General features: G+C 50.3%; 1 protein-coding gene and 1 pseudogene across 4 annotated transcripts; one reads left to right on the top strand and one right to left on the bottom strand.

The window, feature by feature from the left end:
• Positions 1–221: 221 nt before the first annotated feature.
• Positions 222–1,039, top strand: LOC134760193 (uncharacterized; annotated as a pseudogene).
• Positions 1,040–4,430: 3,391 nt separating this feature from the next.
• On the bottom strand, positions 4,431–13,317 carry LOC129050308 (golgin subfamily A member 6-like protein 1). Of its 4 annotated transcripts, none has more exons than XM_054532184.2 (10): positions 12,662–13,317; positions 10,906–11,034; positions 10,079–10,108; positions 9,765–9,815; positions 9,583–9,676; positions 9,381–9,487; positions 7,951–8,009; positions 7,479–7,620; positions 5,630–6,787; positions 4,431–4,978 (listed from the first exon to the last, which is right to left on the bottom strand). In XM_054532184.2, the coding sequence occupies exons 1-10, from the start codon at positions 13,235–13,237 to the stop codon at positions 4,916–4,918; spliced, it is 2,409 nt and encodes an 802-aa protein (XP_054388159.1). In that variant the 5' UTR covers positions 13,238–13,317; the 3' UTR covers positions 4,431–4,915. The 4 variants fall into 4 exon arrangements, with proteins under 4 accessions (XP_054388159.1, XP_054388158.1, XP_054388167.1 ...); XM_054532183.2 differs by having other exon boundaries at positions 5,630–6,790; positions 12,662–13,312; XM_054532192.2 differs by lacking the exon at positions 10,079–10,108 and having other exon boundaries at positions 12,662–13,316.
• Positions 13,318–16,690: the final 3,373 nt, after the last annotated feature.

Raw genomic sequence — 16,690 nt, 5'->3', positions numbered from 1 at the left:
TGCAGAGCAGCTCTAGACTCGGGAGCCCGCTCGCACCAGCCCAGTGGGACTTCAGAGGTGTGGGGTCCAGCCTCTCCTACTGTTGCAGGGCTGGGGGCCGGGAGCTGCAGATTCTGACCCCACAGCTGCCTTAGACATGCCAGATGGGCTGGGGCAAGACACACCCCTCTCTATGAACTGAGCAGTCAGTCCAAATAGATACACTAAAGAAGGGCCGTGGGATGGACCCAGCTGTAGCCTGGGGCTACAGACTAGATTCCAGGGTACTCAAGCAGCTGGCCTCTGGGGTAGCAGCCCCGGGTATGAGAGGTAGGACTCAGAATCTAGGCCAAGCCTCTACAGGAATCCCCTCTGGAGAGCCCGGGCACTCTGCAGGAGGGGCAGCAGGCAGCAGGTGCACCAGGAGCATGTTTCACAAGGTGCCCAATATTGCATCTGCTCAGATAGGCAGCGAGTTGGAAAGTGGATGCAGTAGGCAGGGTGGCGGCTGCTCCCCAGAGCCAGGAGTCCAGCCCAGCACCCACCTGAGTCCGCCTCAGTCCTGCTCAACTGGGTTATCTGTGCTCTTGGCCCTCTGGTCCCACCCACAGAGAGAGGGCTTTGGGGCGACTAGGTGAGCTGGTCCTTGTGGGAGGATGTAACTGACTCCTGAGCCTGGTGAGCCAGGCAGCCCCTCACCAGCGTCCCCACCCCCATGTCTCCAGCCCCCCTCATTCCCTGATCCTCCCATCCGCTCCCCTGACCCAGCGGTTTCCTCTGCTCACTCTCTTTTCCTGCTCCCAGGCTCGCCTGGTCACGTGTCCTTCACTCTCCTCTGAGTCTCCCTCTTTCCAAGCCGCCTCCACTCTACTTGACACACTCTCCCTTAAGACACCAGAGTACACAAGCGCAAGTCCCTGCACCTCACCTTTACTCCCAGATATGGGAGGGAGATGACATGAAGACCCAAACGCCCCTTGGCAAGTGATCTTGGGTATGCAGAGGGGCAGATCTGAGGCTGTAGAAGCTCCAGGGGCTCCCTGCGGGAGGCTGCATGTAAGCTGGCTATTGAATTTGGCTCTGAGCTGAGACCCCTCCTTGAAGCTCCAGACCAGGAGCCAGCTGCTAGCTCGACCCCTCCGTTTGGTACCTCAGAGAAACCTTGCACTCTGTAGGTCTAACTCTGAACCCAGAAAATCCCCCCATGTTGGCCCTGTCTCTTCATAGGGAAAGCACCACCTCAGACCCAGTTCTGCACCAAACCCACATTTGAGTCATGGGGCTCCTGCCCTGCACTGTGAGCACTCTGGATAAGCCAGTGCCGAGGGGCAAAGAGCTCTGAATGCCAAGCCAGAACATGAGCTTCAACTCCACCTCCAGCTCTGAGAGCTGTGGGCGGGGAAGGGCCCTAGTCCAGCTTGCTGTAGAAAGACCAGTCTGCCACTGTATGGCACACGGATGGCAGGGGCAGAGTGCAGGTGGAGAGAATAGAAGGTGGGCAGGGTGGGGGAGGCAGGGACATGGCTTTAGCCGTGGAGATGGGAGGACAGACGGGACTTGGGGGCTACTTGGATGAACCAAGGGAGGAGTCAGGAAGAGACACCCAGTTTTGTATCAGATGTGTAGAGCGTGGGATGCTGTTCATTGATCGAGGGAGGGGGAGGAGGAAGAGGTATGGCATGGGGAGGAGGTAGCTGAGCTCTGTCATTAATGTCATTTGAAGTCCCCAGGGAAAGAAAGGCCCGCCAGCGCCTTCACTGCTTCAGCCAGCTCTCAGGGTGTCTGTGCTCCCTGGCCCTCTCAGCTCCTGCTTCATAGCTGTCAGCTGCAGTGGGGGACAGCTGCACAAGGGCCCAGCATGTCTGTGTGTTTACCCAGGGGACTGCCGCGTGGCCCATGCCGAGCAGAAACTGATGGACGACCTTCTGAACAAAACCCGTTACCACAACCTGATCCACCCAGCCACCAGCTCCTCACAGCTCATCTCCATCGAGACGGAGCTCTCCCTGGCCCAGTGCATCAGCGTGGTAGGTGCAGAGGGTACCTGTGGCTCAGGCTCAGGTGAAGAGGCAGCTCATGCCCAAGCCCCAAGCAGTCAATGTCCAGAGGAATGAAATGACTAGAGTTGACTTAGACTGACCAGTACACGGTGGGGAGGCTGGAGGAGGGTCCATGAGGTTTATAGGTGTCCAGTATTTAATGAGGTCATGGTTTTGTTAACAAAGAAGAAATGAGGGTGGGGGCGGGATCACCACTGGCTAGGCAGCCAAGGGGCCTGCAGAGACTCTGCTCAGCTGAGTCTCCAGCATGACCATGAGCTTCTCCTCCTCATCCTCCCAGCCCCACCCTACTCTCTCCCCGAGCTTGCTCAACAGGTGACCTTACAGGCTCCCTACTTGTTGGGGAAAATAAGAACCAGACTGGGGGAACTGACGGGTACAGAGGCCCAGGTGTAGGCGCAGGACCACAGGCAGTGCAGTGTCTACTGAGCCAGGTGGGTGAGGGTCTGGAGAGTGGGCATGGCTGCTGCAGGCATGGAAAGGAGGCGCAGATGGTGGCACTCCCAGGGCCCATTGTCAGGGTCTCCATATGTGGACGTGTGCAGAGGTGGGGGTGCTGAGGGAGGAGGGGCCAGGGAATTTCTCATCTTCTCTCTACTGCCTCTGAGTTGGAGATATCAGAGGGAGCCATGGCCCACCGTAAAGTAACACAATGTCCCCACCCACAGGGTTAGAACCCTTCCCCTGGAAGCAGCTCTGAGGGGAACAGTCACATGTAGAGAGTGCAGGACGCTGTGTCCAGCCGGGGGAAGGAGGTCACCAAGGGGGTTGACCCTCCTCTGGCCAGGTGGCTGCCTTCTGACACACCAGCCTCTCTCTCTAGCACGGTGGGCCCCACACACCCAGCCTGTGAAACCTACAGCCCTCAAGAAGGCTTTGACCAAATTAATGAGCGGCTCCCTCTCCCAGGAGGAAGCACAGCTGAAGGATGCGGAGGGCAGTAGAGTTGTGTATGCTCCACCCCCTCTCTCCAGAGTGGGATGGAAAGAAGGGGGCTTTCAGCCAGGCTGGCCCAGGCTGGGGTCTGAGTGTCACTGTCTACCTATTGGCTTCTGGCTTAATGGGTGAGCCCAGCTGCTCCTGTGCAGCTGCCGCCCTAGTGAGGGTGAACCAGCAGGCGAGTTCCATTTCTGAAAGCCTGGGAATACAGTCAATATTAGGCTGTGGGCTGCTGGGCCAGGAAGGGGAGTTTATTTTTCAGGGTTTGTTTATCTATTGAGTTGATGAGGGAGGGTTATAGGTACAACCAGCTTAAAGATGGAAATTTTGAGAGAGCAGGCAGGGATTTAGTGCTGGGTAAGCCTTCTCAAAGCGGCTCTTTTGGGGTGGCCAGAATCCAGTACCAATGTCCTCAGCATGTTCATCAGCTGCTGGGGGAGTGCCGGACAGGATGAAAGCACAGGAACACTTTCTGGATGATAGAAATACTCTGTATCTTCAAAGGAGGTAGGTTCCATGGGTAATGTTAAATGAGTTAAAACTCATCAAAATGTAAACCAGATCTGTGCATTTCACTGAATATAAATTATACCTCCAATTAAAAACATTTTTTTAAAAGACAGATGGGCTGGACGCAGTGGCTCACACTTGTAATCCCAGCACTTTGGGAGGCTGAGGCAGGTAGATCACCTGAGTCAGGAGCTCGAGACCAGCCTGGAAAACATGGTGAAATCCTGTCTCTATTAAAGGTATACAAAAAAATTAGCCAGGCATGGTGGCACACGCCTGTAATCCCAGCTACTCGGAAAGCTGAGGCAGGAGAATTGCTTGAACCCAGGAGGCAGAAGTTACAGTGAGCAGAGATCGTGCCACCGCACTAGTGCCTGGGCAACAGAGCGAGACTCCATCTCAAAAACAACAAAAAAAGGACAGATGAAGGTTTTCAACTTTCACTAAAGGCAGAGGAGCTTGTGACAGATTCGCCTCCCCACAAGAGGAGTTAGAAAAACTGGACAAAAGTGTGCCCTGCCCCCAATCAAAAACAATTGTTGGAAGGTAACTGAAAACCTCAGCCAGAACTTGAGTGACCAGGCCTAGGAGGTGACCCTGACAGTCTGTGGTGCTTTTCCCACATTTGGTGATTGGTCAACAGTAGAGGGCTAAGAGGCTAAGAAACTGAGTATGAAGTAGTACTTAAGGGGCTGGAGAGCCTACCTGAATGTTTGGCACTCTCACAAGGCTGAAATGATCTAATGAGAATTTGGGTCCCAGGAAGGAGATGGGACCTCGGTGGGGACCCTGGAAGGGCCACCCCTGGGAGTCCAAATGAATAAAACATAGACCAGCCATCATAAAACCTAAAACTTGCTTTGAACCAGCTTAGTCCCAAACTAGATGAAGGCGATGTGCCCTTACTCCAGTTGTGTGCCATAAAGTCAAAGTCAATACTTTCTGGAGACAGAACAAAGTTTATTAGGAATGCCATAAGACAACACAAGACTAAACGAGAAAGACCAAGAAAAAACACAATAGAAACATACATGTAAGGAAGAAACTTTTTTTTTTTTTGAGACGGAATCTCACTCTGTCACCCAGGCTTGAGTGCAGTGGCACGATCTCAGCTCACTGCAACCTCTGCCTCGCAGGTTCAAGCGATTCTCCTGCCTCAGCCTCCCAAGTAGCTGGGATTACAGGCACGCGCCACCATGCCCGGCTAATTTTTGTATTGGCCAGGCTGGTCTTGAACCCCTGACCTCAGGTCATCCATTCACCTCGGTCTCCCAAGTTGCTGGGATTACAGGCGTGAGCCACCGCGCCTGGCCAGTATTTTGCCACAATTTAAAATAAATAAATGTTTTTTTTTCAGGTTTGTGCTCAGACTCTCTTCTAAACAGTCACGTGGCGGCTTACTCTTCTCCAGGCCTTGCTGCCGGCTTTTACATGTTTATTGTTTGTGCGTTCTTGTCATTTGCTCGGTAGATGGCAGCTTCCAGGTGCTCCTAAGGGGCCGGGAAAGAGAGTGAGAAGGCACGGAGGTTGCCAGGTCATCCCACTTGGGGCCCCGCCCTCATCACCTCCCTCAACCGGGTCTCCTGCAACTCTTGGTGGGCCACCTCGGCCACCGCTTCGCCCTGAGCTTCCTGCTGCTGCAGCTGGGCAGTGCCTCCTTCTCAGAGGCCAGCTGCTGATAGGTGGCCACGTACTGCTGCAGGTGACCCAGGTAATGGTCTCGCTGCTGCTGCAGACTCTGAGCCTCTTGGCTCTTCAGCTCCACCTGCAGGATAGGCGTCAGGGTAGGTAGTGGCTGGCTTCCAGATTCTGGGCCCATAAACAGGGTGGCGAGGGCACTGCGGGGCTCTGTCGCCTGCCCAGGCCCCTTGCCCTGGCCCCTTCCTCCAGGCCTAAATGACTGCCTCCCTTGCCTAGAGGCCCATGCCTCCCTCCCCAGCCTCAAATCTCACACCCTTCTTCCCACCATTTAAACTGTAGGCCACAGACTGGTGGAAAAGCAGAGGGAGCCAATCTGCTAAGTTGTGGTGAGGTCGTTGTGTATGATCTCCAGGGTTTCCACGCACCTTCGTCTGCTCCCCCCAGAGCTCGGCCTTCCGCCCCAGCTCCCCCAGCCTCTCCTCCAGCTCCTGCAGCCTCACCTCCAGTTCCTGCATCTTCTCCTCCTGGTGCCGCAGCCTCACTTCCTGCTCCCACATCTTCTCCTCCTGCCTCCGCATCTTCTCCTCCTGTTCCTGCATCTTCTCTTCCTGTTCCTGCATCATCTCCTCCTGCTCACGTATCTTCTCCTCCTGCTCCCGCATCATATCTTTCTGCTTCCGCACCTTCTCCTCCTGCCTCCACATCTTCTCCTCCTGCTCCCGTATCTTTTCCTCCTGCTCGCGCATCTTCTCCTTCTGCCTCCACATCTTCTCCTGCTCCCGTATCTTCTCCTCCTGCCTCCATATCTTCTCCTCCTGCTCCTGCCTCTTCTCCTCCTCCCATATCTTCTCCTGCTCGTGCATCTTCTCCTCCTGCCTCCACATCTTCTCCTCCTGCTCGTGCATCTTCTCCTCCTGCTCCCGTATCTTCTCCTCCTGCCTCCCCATCTTCTCCTCCTGCTCCCATATCTTCTCCTCCTGCCTCCCCATCTTCTTCTCCTGCTCCCGTATCTTCTCCTCCTGCCTCCACATCTTCTCCTCCTGCTCCCGTATCTTCTCCTCCTGCTGGTGCATCTTCTCCCTCTGCCTCCACATCTCCTCCTGCTCCCGTATCTTCTCCTCCTGCCTCCACATCTTCTCCTCCTGCTCCTGCCTCTTCTCCTCCTCCCGTATCTTCTCCTGCTCGTGCATCTTCTCCTCCTGCCTCCACATCTTCTCCTCCTGCTCCCGTATCTTCTCCTCCTGCTTGTGTATCTTCTCCTCCTGCCTCCACATCTTCTCCTCCTGCTCCTGCCTCTTCTCCTGCTCACGTATCTTCTCCTGCTCCTGCCTCTTCTCCTCCTCCTCTCGTATCTTTTCCTGCTCGTGTATCTTCTCCTCCAGCTCCCGTATCTTCTCCTCCTTCTCTCGCATCATCTCCTCCTGCCTCCGCATCTTCTCCTCCTGCTCCCGTATCTTCTCCTCCCGCTCCCGTATCTTCTCCTCCCTCTCCCGTATCTTCTCCTCCCTCTCCCGTATCTTCTCCTCCTGGCTCCACATCTTCTCCTCCTGTTGCTGGTTCAGGCGGTTCCACAACTCGTTCTCTTCCACCTGGGCTTGGAGCTTTGCTGACACACTCTGCAGCTCCTTACCCAGGTGGTCAGCCTCCGCCTGCAGCTGCTGCTGGAATAGTGAAAGTGTTGGTTTGAACCTCAGAAGGAAACAGACTCATGAGCTAGCCATATAAATGTAATCTATAGGACAGGCACGGGGGCTCACGCCTGTAATCCCAGCACTTTGGGAGGCCGAGGTGGGCGGATCACGAGGTCAGGAGATGGAGACCATCCTGGTTAACACGGTGAAACCCCATCTCTACTAAAAATACAAAAAATTAGCCGGGTGTGGTGGCGGGCACCTGTAGTCCCAGCTACTTGGGAGGCTGAGGCAGGAGAATGGCGTGAACCCGGGGGACGGAGCTTGCAGTGAGCCAAGATTGCACCACTGCACTCTGGCCTGGGCGAAACAGTGAGACTCCAACTCAAAATAAATAAATAAATAAATAAATAAATAAATAAATAAATAAATGTAATCTATAAAATAATGGTTTTCATCCAGTATCCTTTAAAAAAATATTTTAAGCACTAACTCTGAGATTCTGATTCCCCAGGCAGGGCCCCAATTTGTACATTTTTAGCACACTCTAGAGGATTCTATGGTGCGACCAGAACAGGGACCCAAATTTTCCAGCTCTTGGCTGGAGCCTCCCCATACCCTGCATGATCCCTAGACCAGCTGGGTGGGGCTGGTCCCACCCCCCTCCCGGTCCCAGCTGGGTGGGGCTCCCACAACCCCCGGGGCTGCAGCCGCTCACCTGTGGCAGCAGGAGCTTGGCCCTCTCCAGCTTTCTTTTTAGCTCCTTTACGTTGAGCTGGATCTCAGACTTTTCAGATTCTACAAGTCGAAGTTTTTCTTGTAGTTCGGCATTTTTCTCCTTCAGCTCCTCATCGGTTATGCTATGGCCAGAGGCAGTAGAGAAAGGAATGAATGAAGAACAGAAAGGACCGCTTTGGTGATCAACCCTCTACTTTCAACCCACAACCACAGAACCGTGGCATTGGTAGGGACCCCAGGAATTAAAAGTCCCAGGTGGCAGGCCAGAGAGAAGACATGAGTTGCCTGAGGCTACCCCATGAGTCAGTGACACAGCTGGAACTAGAGCTTCCCTGTGCACACATGAAAACCTGCAGGAGCCTCTCCCCATGCTCACCTGTACCCCCCACCTCCCAGCACACCACCCACGCTAAGGGCCCCCAGACCTCCCATTCCACCTTCCCCCATCCTACGTGTTCCTGTACAGTTCCAGACTCAGGGTGTCCCTCTCCTTTGTTAACTCCTCGATGTACTGCAAATAGAGAAAGGTTAAGTCAAGACAGAGCAGGCAGAGGAGTAGCTGGATGACCAGGAACAACAGCTACTGTGACTACTCCACAGTAACACTCCCTCACTCTCAATCACACCTGACATGTTCTCAAGGCATTTCCAAGCCCATGGTCTCATTTGTTTTTCGTTTGTTTGTTTGTTTGTTTGTTTTGGCAGAGTTTCATTCTTGCTACCCTGACTGGAGTGCAATGGCGTAATCTCGGCTCACCACAACCTCCGCCTCCTGGATCCAAGTGATTCTCCTGCCTCAGCTTCCCAAGTAGCTGGGATTACAGGCGTGTGCCACCACACCCGGCTAATTTTGTATTTTTAGTAGAGATGGAGTTTCTTCATGTTGGTCAGTCTAGTCTTGAACTCCTGACCTCAGGTGACCCACCCACCTCGGCCTCCCAAAGTGCTGGCATTACAGGCATGAGTGAGAGCACCCGGCCCTCATTTGTTTTTCAAAGAACTCAGTGAAGGTGGAAGGGACAGGGAAAGAGACTGAATTTAGGGCTGGCTAACAGGGGCCCAGAGAGATCAGATAATATGGCTATTGTTATTATTCTTATTACTACCACTGTTGGAACCTTTATTGAGTGCTTCACCAGGCACTATGCTAATAATCCTATTTAATCCTCATAACCTCCATAGGAGATGGTTACCATTATTATCTCTATTGTGTAGATGAAAAACATGTGGTATTAAAGGTTAAGTGCTGCCTAAGATCACCTACAGCTGGGATTTCAACACCCAGGTATATCTGATTCTCTAAGCCCATTCTTTCGCTGGAGGTAGGGGCACAGTTAAGAAGGAGGAAATTAATCCTTTGTTGAATTTTTGAAAGGATGATACGTTCGCATAGTCCAAAACTCAGAAAGTCCAGAAGGGAAATATCTCCCCCCCACACTGTGCCTCTATCCTGAGTTTTTTTTATGAATCCTTACAAACATGTTTTATGTATATTACCATAATACATACACACACACACATATATACCTGCTCCCTCTCTCCACACAAATAATAACATACTCAAGATACTCTTCTGCACCTTTATGGTACAAGTACCCTAACCGCCACTTAGGACTTGGCCAAGGCCACAGCCAAGGATGGGCAGGGTGGGCACTTGGCCTCTGAGCTCTACGTCCAGTGCTCGCTCCCCACAGTGCTCCCCAACTCATCCGCAGCAGCCCACTCAGCCCCAGTCTGCCTCTAACAACCACACACAAAAGCAGCAAGAAATGGCAATGCTGCCTTCTGGGCAGGACACTCCATCCTACAGAAGGGAACTTTAGGCTCATTCCTCCATCTGCGAAGCTGGGCTCCCAGGGTATGGGGCAGTGGTTGGACTCACCTTATCTGCCTTCTCCTTCTGTGTAGTGATGGCAGAGAGAGCCTGCTCTAACTCTCCTGCAAACTTCCATGAATCATGCAGGCGGCCGATCAGATCCCTGGCCTCTCCTGGAATGAGACACATTCAGATGTGGCCCAAAGGACTCCCCCTAAAGGCCTGTCAAAGTGCCAGGTTCAAGGATGACGGGGTGCCAGATTCCCACCTTCCAACTGCTTGACAGCTTGCTGGCTGTAATAGAGTGCCGTCTGAAATTCGGTTTTCTGACATGTAAGGATTCGTATGGTATGAACCTGGGCCTTTGGGAGAAAAGACAAGCAAATGCTGAAAGAGAAGCAAAGAAACATTCCCCAGAGGACAGGAGGGAACTTCACACCCTCCACTCACCTCTAGCTCCCTCCTTAGAGCTTCCTGATGTTGGTGGTTTGCCTTCTTTTCCTATAGAAAGAGGAAGACAGAGCTCTTGCTAGGAGGAGGCAGAGATGGCACAGCAAGAGACATGCCCCCAGAATGGCACCACTGCCCCAGGACAGGCCCACCCATGGGACCAGTTTATCAGGGACCCTGTGGGGATGGGGTGGAATAAGGGGGGTGAGCCTTCTTCCCCAGGCTAGGAGTGGGGGAGATGAGACTGGGGCCTCTACATCTGAGTGCCCCCAACCCAGCGGTCATGTCGTGAGCAAACAAAGAAATCACGTTACTTCTTCCAGCTGAGCTCGGTTCTGTTGTTTCTGTGGGGAGAGTCAAAGGAAGGTGACTGAGGGTGGCCCCCTCGACTCTATTCCCCAGGCCAGGAAGTGGTAGGCAGGGGTCAGGAATGGATTTAAAAGGCACAGTTCTCAGACCCAATGGGAACACAAATTGGTCAACTCTCCTCAACTCCCAAAGAAGAAGGATTTGGGTCTTTGTTGGTTTTTGCCCACAGCCACAGAACTCAAAGTCTGAAACTAGATTCTCTTGAAAAGACAGTAACAGAAACCTTCAGAGATGGAGTGTGAGAAAAGCCCACCCTTCTGCCAGCTTGTGATTTAGAAAGGTGCATTCATTCAGCAAACGTTGAGCACATACGGGCCAGGGACCGTTCCTCACAGCGGGGATAGAGGTCAGAAAAGGCAGACAGGAGTCCTTGGCCCTGAGGTTTCCATTCTAGTGGGCCTTTAACTGTCAGGCTCTCAGAGCTAACAGAAACCTCTGATACTCTCTAACTCTACCTCAGGAAATGCATGCCCAAGAAGGAGAGTTTACAGCAGGCCCTGGACTAGGGATTAACATAAAAACACAATGACAAATCTCATTTAAACTTCACAAATACAAGTAAAATGATACCACTCCTGTTTTACAGATGTGAAAAGAGAGGCCCAAAGAGCTCAAGCTATTTGCCCTAAATCATATCCCTAGCAGATGGAGAGGTAGGATTCAAATCCAGAATTCTTAACCAGTACCTGGCAGTTCTTCCACAATCTTAACAATTACCCTCCACCACCCCTTGGGCCCTCTGTCCCCAGGAGCCTGGCCAGCCAAGACTCACATCCTCAGGTGAGTGGCAACCATCAGAAGTGGTTGTCTCAGGGTTAGTGCCATTATTTATTTTCTTCATTTTGGTGTCGCTTGCTCCTGCACCAACACTAGGGTTGGTCTGGGCATGATGGTCTCTCAACTGTGGAAAGGAAGAGCAGTGATACTCATGAGAACTACAAGCTCCTACAGTCACATCCTGCTTTACAGTTTATATTAAATACTCTTATAGACCATCTGATTTAATGCCACCAACTGTAGGAAATGTTGTCACAATCACTTAGTGACTGAGAGAGATTGATACCATGGCTGAAAAAAAAGGCAGTAATGGAACTTAAACTCAGTTTTCTGACTCTGGGCTCTGGGATTTTGCCACAAATCAGCAGCTGCCAGGGACCAAAACCAGAGACAGAGGTAGAAAAGCAAATATTAAGTAGGCAGGAACTGTACACCCTCACACGTCTGTTAGTGTTAAGAAGTACACCAGTACCTCTCAAACCTTTACATCAATGTATCCTCATGGCAGAAGGCAGCCTTTCTGTTAAATCTGGGAATTTAGCAGAAAGAGGACAACCCAAGCCTCATTTCAGAGAGAAGTCTTGTATACTCTTATAAATCTATGTGACTTTCATCCCTAAGTACATTAATGTTTCATCTCTCAATAGAATCAAGGGAAACTGATGCTTCAGAAAGATGCCCCATATTTATCCTGTGGCACTCAAAGTACCCCAGGTTGAGATGAGATGAGGAAGACTCAAGCTGTCAAGTCCAGTTTCCCAAGATCTGTTCCACAGAAGATAAGCAGATCTCACTCCAGAAACCAGTGACTGAGGGGCACTCTGGTCCCAGAACAATGGAGAATTCAAATCTGAGGTGTAGAACTCAGAAAAAATGTTAAAGTCTCTCTGGAGAGTAGAAGCCTGGGAGAAAACCCAACCCAACCCGTTCTCCCATTGCCACCCAGAGACACTGTCAACATGTGGAGCTCATGGGGGAGGTGTAGGCTTTTCACACTGTCAACGTCTGTGGTAAGGAAGTCAGGCAGCCTGAAAACTCTCTCTTCTAGGTCCCACGGTCCCCATTCCCCTTCCAGCTGGAAACCTGTGCTGCAACCAGAGGAAACAGAAGTGGGCAAGAACACTTAGGGGACTGGGTACTAAGACCAAAGGCCGGTCTTGTGGTAGTAATGACAGTTTGTAGAGGGACTGTGACATCACTACATTCCACTCCTCGGTGGAGTGGCGGGGGTGGGGGGACACATGAGTGCAATGCCCAAGTTGCCGCTTTGAGACTGGGGAGGGGGGTCACAAAATTGGGACCCATGTCCTTGGAGACGTGACCCCAAAGAGCCCTGGGAGGTCAGGCTTGGGGCGGCAGGAGGTGAGGGCCAAGTAAGGAGCAAGGAGCCCCAGGAGTCACATCCCCAAAGTCACCCTGTGGCCACTGGTGAGGGCAGGTTCTGGGGCACCCAGGTCCTTGGAGATGTGAGCCCAAAGAGCCCAGGGAGGTCGGGTTTGGGGTAGCAGGAGGTAAGGGCAGAGTATGGAGTTGGAAGCCCCGGGAGTCACCTGCTCAAAGTCACCCTGGGGTGCCGGGCAGGGCAGGGGCAGGACTCATGTGGGGGTTGGGCTGACTGACAAGATTTTGGTGTGGGGATCCCAGAGGTACTGGGGGGGCCCAGCTTGGTGTGCCTCAGGAGTGGCACAGACTGGCAGCAGTCCAACTGTCAGAGGGGGCCTCAACTTGGGTTGGGGTGCTGGTGCGTTTACCTTTTCCTTGGCCTCGGCCAGTTTGTCCTGTTGGGTTTCTTTGTACATCGTGGGTTGGGTAGGGAGGTGGGGGTGGGTAGGGGGGCGGGGATGGGTAGGGGGGCGGGGATGGGTAGGGAGGTCGGGGTGTGTAGGGAGGTGGGGGTGTGTAGGGAGGTGGGGGTGGGTAGGGAGGTGGGGGTGTGTAGGGAGGTGGGGGTGTGTAGGGAGGTGGGGGTGGGTAGGGAGGTGGGGGTGTGTAGGGAGGTGGGGGTGTGTAGGGAGGTGGGGGTGGGTAGGGAGGTGGGGGTGTGTAGGGAGGTGGGGGTGTGTAGGGAGGTGGGGGTGTGTAGGGAGGTGGGGATGGGTAGGGAGGTGGGGGTGGGTAGGGAGGTGGGGGTGGGTAGGGAGGTGGGGATGGTTAGGGAGGTGGGGGTGGGTAGGGAGGTGGGGGTGTGTAGTGAGGTGGGGGTGTGTAGGGAGGTGGGGGTGGGTAGGGAGGTGGGGGTGGGTAGGGAAGTGGGGGTGGGTAGGGAGGTGGGGATGGGTAGGGAGGTGGGGATTGTCAGGGATGTGGGGTTGGGGCCACATCAGCATGATCCAGGTGAGGACAACTATACACCTCCAGTCACCTCTACGTCGCTGTGTGACTGAGCCAGAGGAGGCGTAACCAGGGCTGCACTAGAATGCAGAATAGGGGCGTGGCCTCAATGCTTGAAGCCCATTGGCCAATGAGAAAGATGAAAGGAAAAGGAGGTGTGGCCAGACAGCAGCGTGTCATGAAGGACCTGTGTTGTCACAAGGAAAGCTGCCCATGCAACTGCTGTCCCCGCCCACTCCAGGAGAGGGGCGGGGCTGGCTTTCACTTGAAAAACTTTAAAACTTTATTACCTCAATTGAGGTACAAATCCTATTAAAATGGAAATTTTATAGTGTGCTTGATGATTGATAAAGCAGACTTTAGTATCCAACATTCCAATAAGATAAAGTAATCACAATGTTTTCTCTTTTTTAGAAAAACTTTCTCTTATTCTCCTACGTTAGTGTTAAGTTTAAAAAAAAACAAAACAAGAAACATGTCTAATATCTTTAAAAACACAAAGCTTTTGAGCCAGGCGTGATGGCTCATGCCTGTAATCCCAGCACTTTGGGAGGCTGGGGTGGGTGGATCACCCGAATTCAGGAGTTCAAGACCAGACTGGCCAACATGATGAAACCCTGTCTCTACTAAAAATACAAAAGTAGCTGGGCATGGTGGCAGGTGCCTGTAATCCCAGCTACTTGGGAGGCTGAGGCAGGAGAATCCCTTGAACCTGTGAGGCAGAGATTGCAGTGAGCCAAAATCATGCCACTGCACTTCAGCCTGGGTTACAGAATGAGACTCTGTCTCTAAATATATACGTACACACACACACACACACACACACACACACACACACACAAAGCTTTCTGTTTAATAAGCACTCAAAGTTCTTTACAGGGTTAAAGCAAATACAGGACCCTTCTAATGTAAGGCTAAATGGTAAGTGATGGGGGAGAGAAAAAGGACATAAATAACTCCCACTCTTATGAGGTTAATCACTAAATCCTATTTTTCTAGAATCACCTGGCCTCTAAGCCCTGAAAATGAAACTGAATTTCTCACTAGATACTTGGCTATGACTTGCAATCATGAAAACCAAGAATTGTGTTATGTCACTGTGTATTGCTTGTTACCTGGGATCAAGGGTTGACTTTTTCATGATTTGCTCCATTACCTGTGTGCTTCTTATCTCAGACCAAACTAAGCTTTTTTATAGAGTTCTACAATTTACAGTTAGTATGTAAGAGTGGCTCTCAAACATACAGTCTCTGGACCAGGAGCACCTGGGAACTTCTTATAAATGTAAATTCTCAGGCCCCACCCTAGACCTGATGAATCAGAAACTCTGGAGTAGGGCCCAGCAATCCATGCTGCAATAAGCTGTCCAGGTGTTCAGGAACCTCTGCCATACAGCAGGTAGAAAAATGTGTTTCCTTCTATAGGTCCAAAGCCAGGGATACTATATGTTCTGTCTCGATATGAAACAATGACATGCAATTAAAAGACATAAATCTCCTTCCTATTTCCACCCTCCAGCCAGTGTGTTTTATTTTTATGAGTTCAATAAGAAAACGTGTGGCAATCAGAGATTTCATCTAAAAAATATATTTACAGGTATCAGTTCTCATCCAGACTGATCTCATCCAATATCATTTCTAGCCTCTTACATCTGAAGTTTTAGAAAAGGATCTTCACAATATAAGACTCCGGCGCACTAGGAATTCTATGATAAAAGACAACATAGATCTGAATGTCCAAACTTACTAGAGAAGAAAAGTGGAGTCACTGGCTATATTTTCAAATTGCATTCAACAGGAAATTAAAGTTTTGAATTTTTTTCACCTTCATCCTTCCAAGTTAATAGAATTAAACCAGAATACTCCATTCTTCCACAGCCTGTAGCCAGGCATACTTTTACTGTGTTACTTCTTGCTTTTCAATGGATATAAAGCAAAGTCCTGGTAGGCACATTTTGTATACTTGCAAAGGTGCAAAACTAAACAGTTCCCTCTATTCAACATTAAAACAAAAGTCCTGTAAACCTCAGATGGTGAGTGTAATACTTCAGCACTAGCACGAAAGCCTCAAATATAAAAAGATACCAAGAATCTCACTAGCAAACACAAGTAAGCTCTTGGCCGGGAGCAGTAGTTCACGCCTCTACTCCCAGCATATTGGCAAGCCAAGGTGGGGTAAGTCAGGAGTTCAAGACCAGCCTGGGCAGCATAGTGAATTCATATCTCTACAAAGGAAATTTAAAAATTAGCTGGGCTTGGTGGCACACACCTGTAGTCCTAGAGCTACTTGGGCGGCTGAGGTGGGAAAATCACTTGAGCCCAGAAGTTTGAGGCTGCAGTAGCTATGATCATGCTACTGTACTCCAGTTAGGGTGACAGAGCAAGATCTAGTTATTACATTCTGTCCTGCTCCTGTTTCCACTAAAATCACTAAGTTAAAATGTGTTCATTCAGCAGGATAAAAATTAAGTGAAATTTGACTTTGGTGCTTTGCTAGCAAAAAATAAATAAATAAAGTGAAATGACAAATTACTTACTGGGAGAAGGTCTTTGTAACCTCAATGACAGATTAAAGGTTTGTATCCTTAGCCTATAAAGAAATCTTTAAAATTACTCAGAAAAAAAAATGAATGATTTCCAGCAGAAAATGGACAATGGAGAAACCGGCACCTCCCACAAGAATAAAGATGGCCAGTAAGCAAATGAAAAAGATTCAAAAGCGCTAGAAATCAAAGAAAGGTAATGAAAACAATGAGATTTTCTGCTTAAAGACCAGTGAAGATGACAAATGGAAGGGGGAACCTGGAGCTCTGTCCCTGCTGGTGGGAGTCTAAACCCAACCAATTTTCCCATAGGATGATTTCAACATTTCTTTTAAAAATCCTAAAACTGTTTTATACTATTTTCCTCTAGAAATTCTACTTCTATGAATTCAGTGTAAAAATCCTCACTCGAGTCCATTAAAATATATATAGAAGGAAATTCACCTCTGGGGTGGCGATCATTCACTTACCTTACACCCAGCGATTAAAAGTGATGATGCCAGGATATATTTCTCCCATAGAAACGTGCTTAAAATATAGTGAGTGACAAAAGACCATGTACTATGATTCTACTTTTTAAAATGTTTACAGCATAAAAAGTGTGAAAAGCAACAAACTGGAATGTTTTGAGTGGCAAAATTAAAGATTTTTCTTTATATTTTGTCATCCAAATTATTACAAAAACAATGTGATTTCCTTTATAATCATGGAGAAGTGTTATTTTCATTTATTTATATTTACATTTCTTTTCTTTTTCTTCTTTTTTCTCCTGTATGTATCCCATGTAGGCTGCAGAGCTTAAATCCCTGCCTCTTGAGAGAAATCAGCCCATTTTCGGGACATGCAGTACACAAAGCTGCCCCATCTTCCCTTTATTTTTATTTTTATCTTATTTATTTATTTTGAG

This window comes from Pongo abelii, chromosome 16 (assembly GCF_028885655.2).
Source record: "Pongo abelii isolate AG06213 chromosome 16, NHGRI_mPonAbe1-v2.0_pri, whole genome shotgun sequence".
Taxonomy (NCBI): Eukaryota; Metazoa; Chordata; class Mammalia; order Primates; family Hominidae; genus Pongo; species Pongo abelii.
The sequence above is the reverse complement of the archived record's forward strand: the minus strand, read 5'-3'. Positions and strand labels throughout refer to the sequence as shown.

Bases quoted from the DNA above. Each gene is read 5' to 3' on its own strand.
- LOC129050308 (XM_054532183.2), bottom strand. From the start codon at position 13,237: ATGCTGATGTGGCCCCAACCCCACATCCCTGACAATCCCCACCTCCCT. The intron at 10,109-10,905 runs GTGAGTCTTGGC...CTCTCCCCACAG, and splicing joins GTTGCCACTCACCTGAGGAT to AAACAACAGAACCGAGCTCA. The intron at 7,621-7,950 runs GTAGGATGGGGG...CTCTGGCCATAG, and splicing joins CTGGAACTGTACAGGAACAC to CATAACCGATGAGGAGCTGA.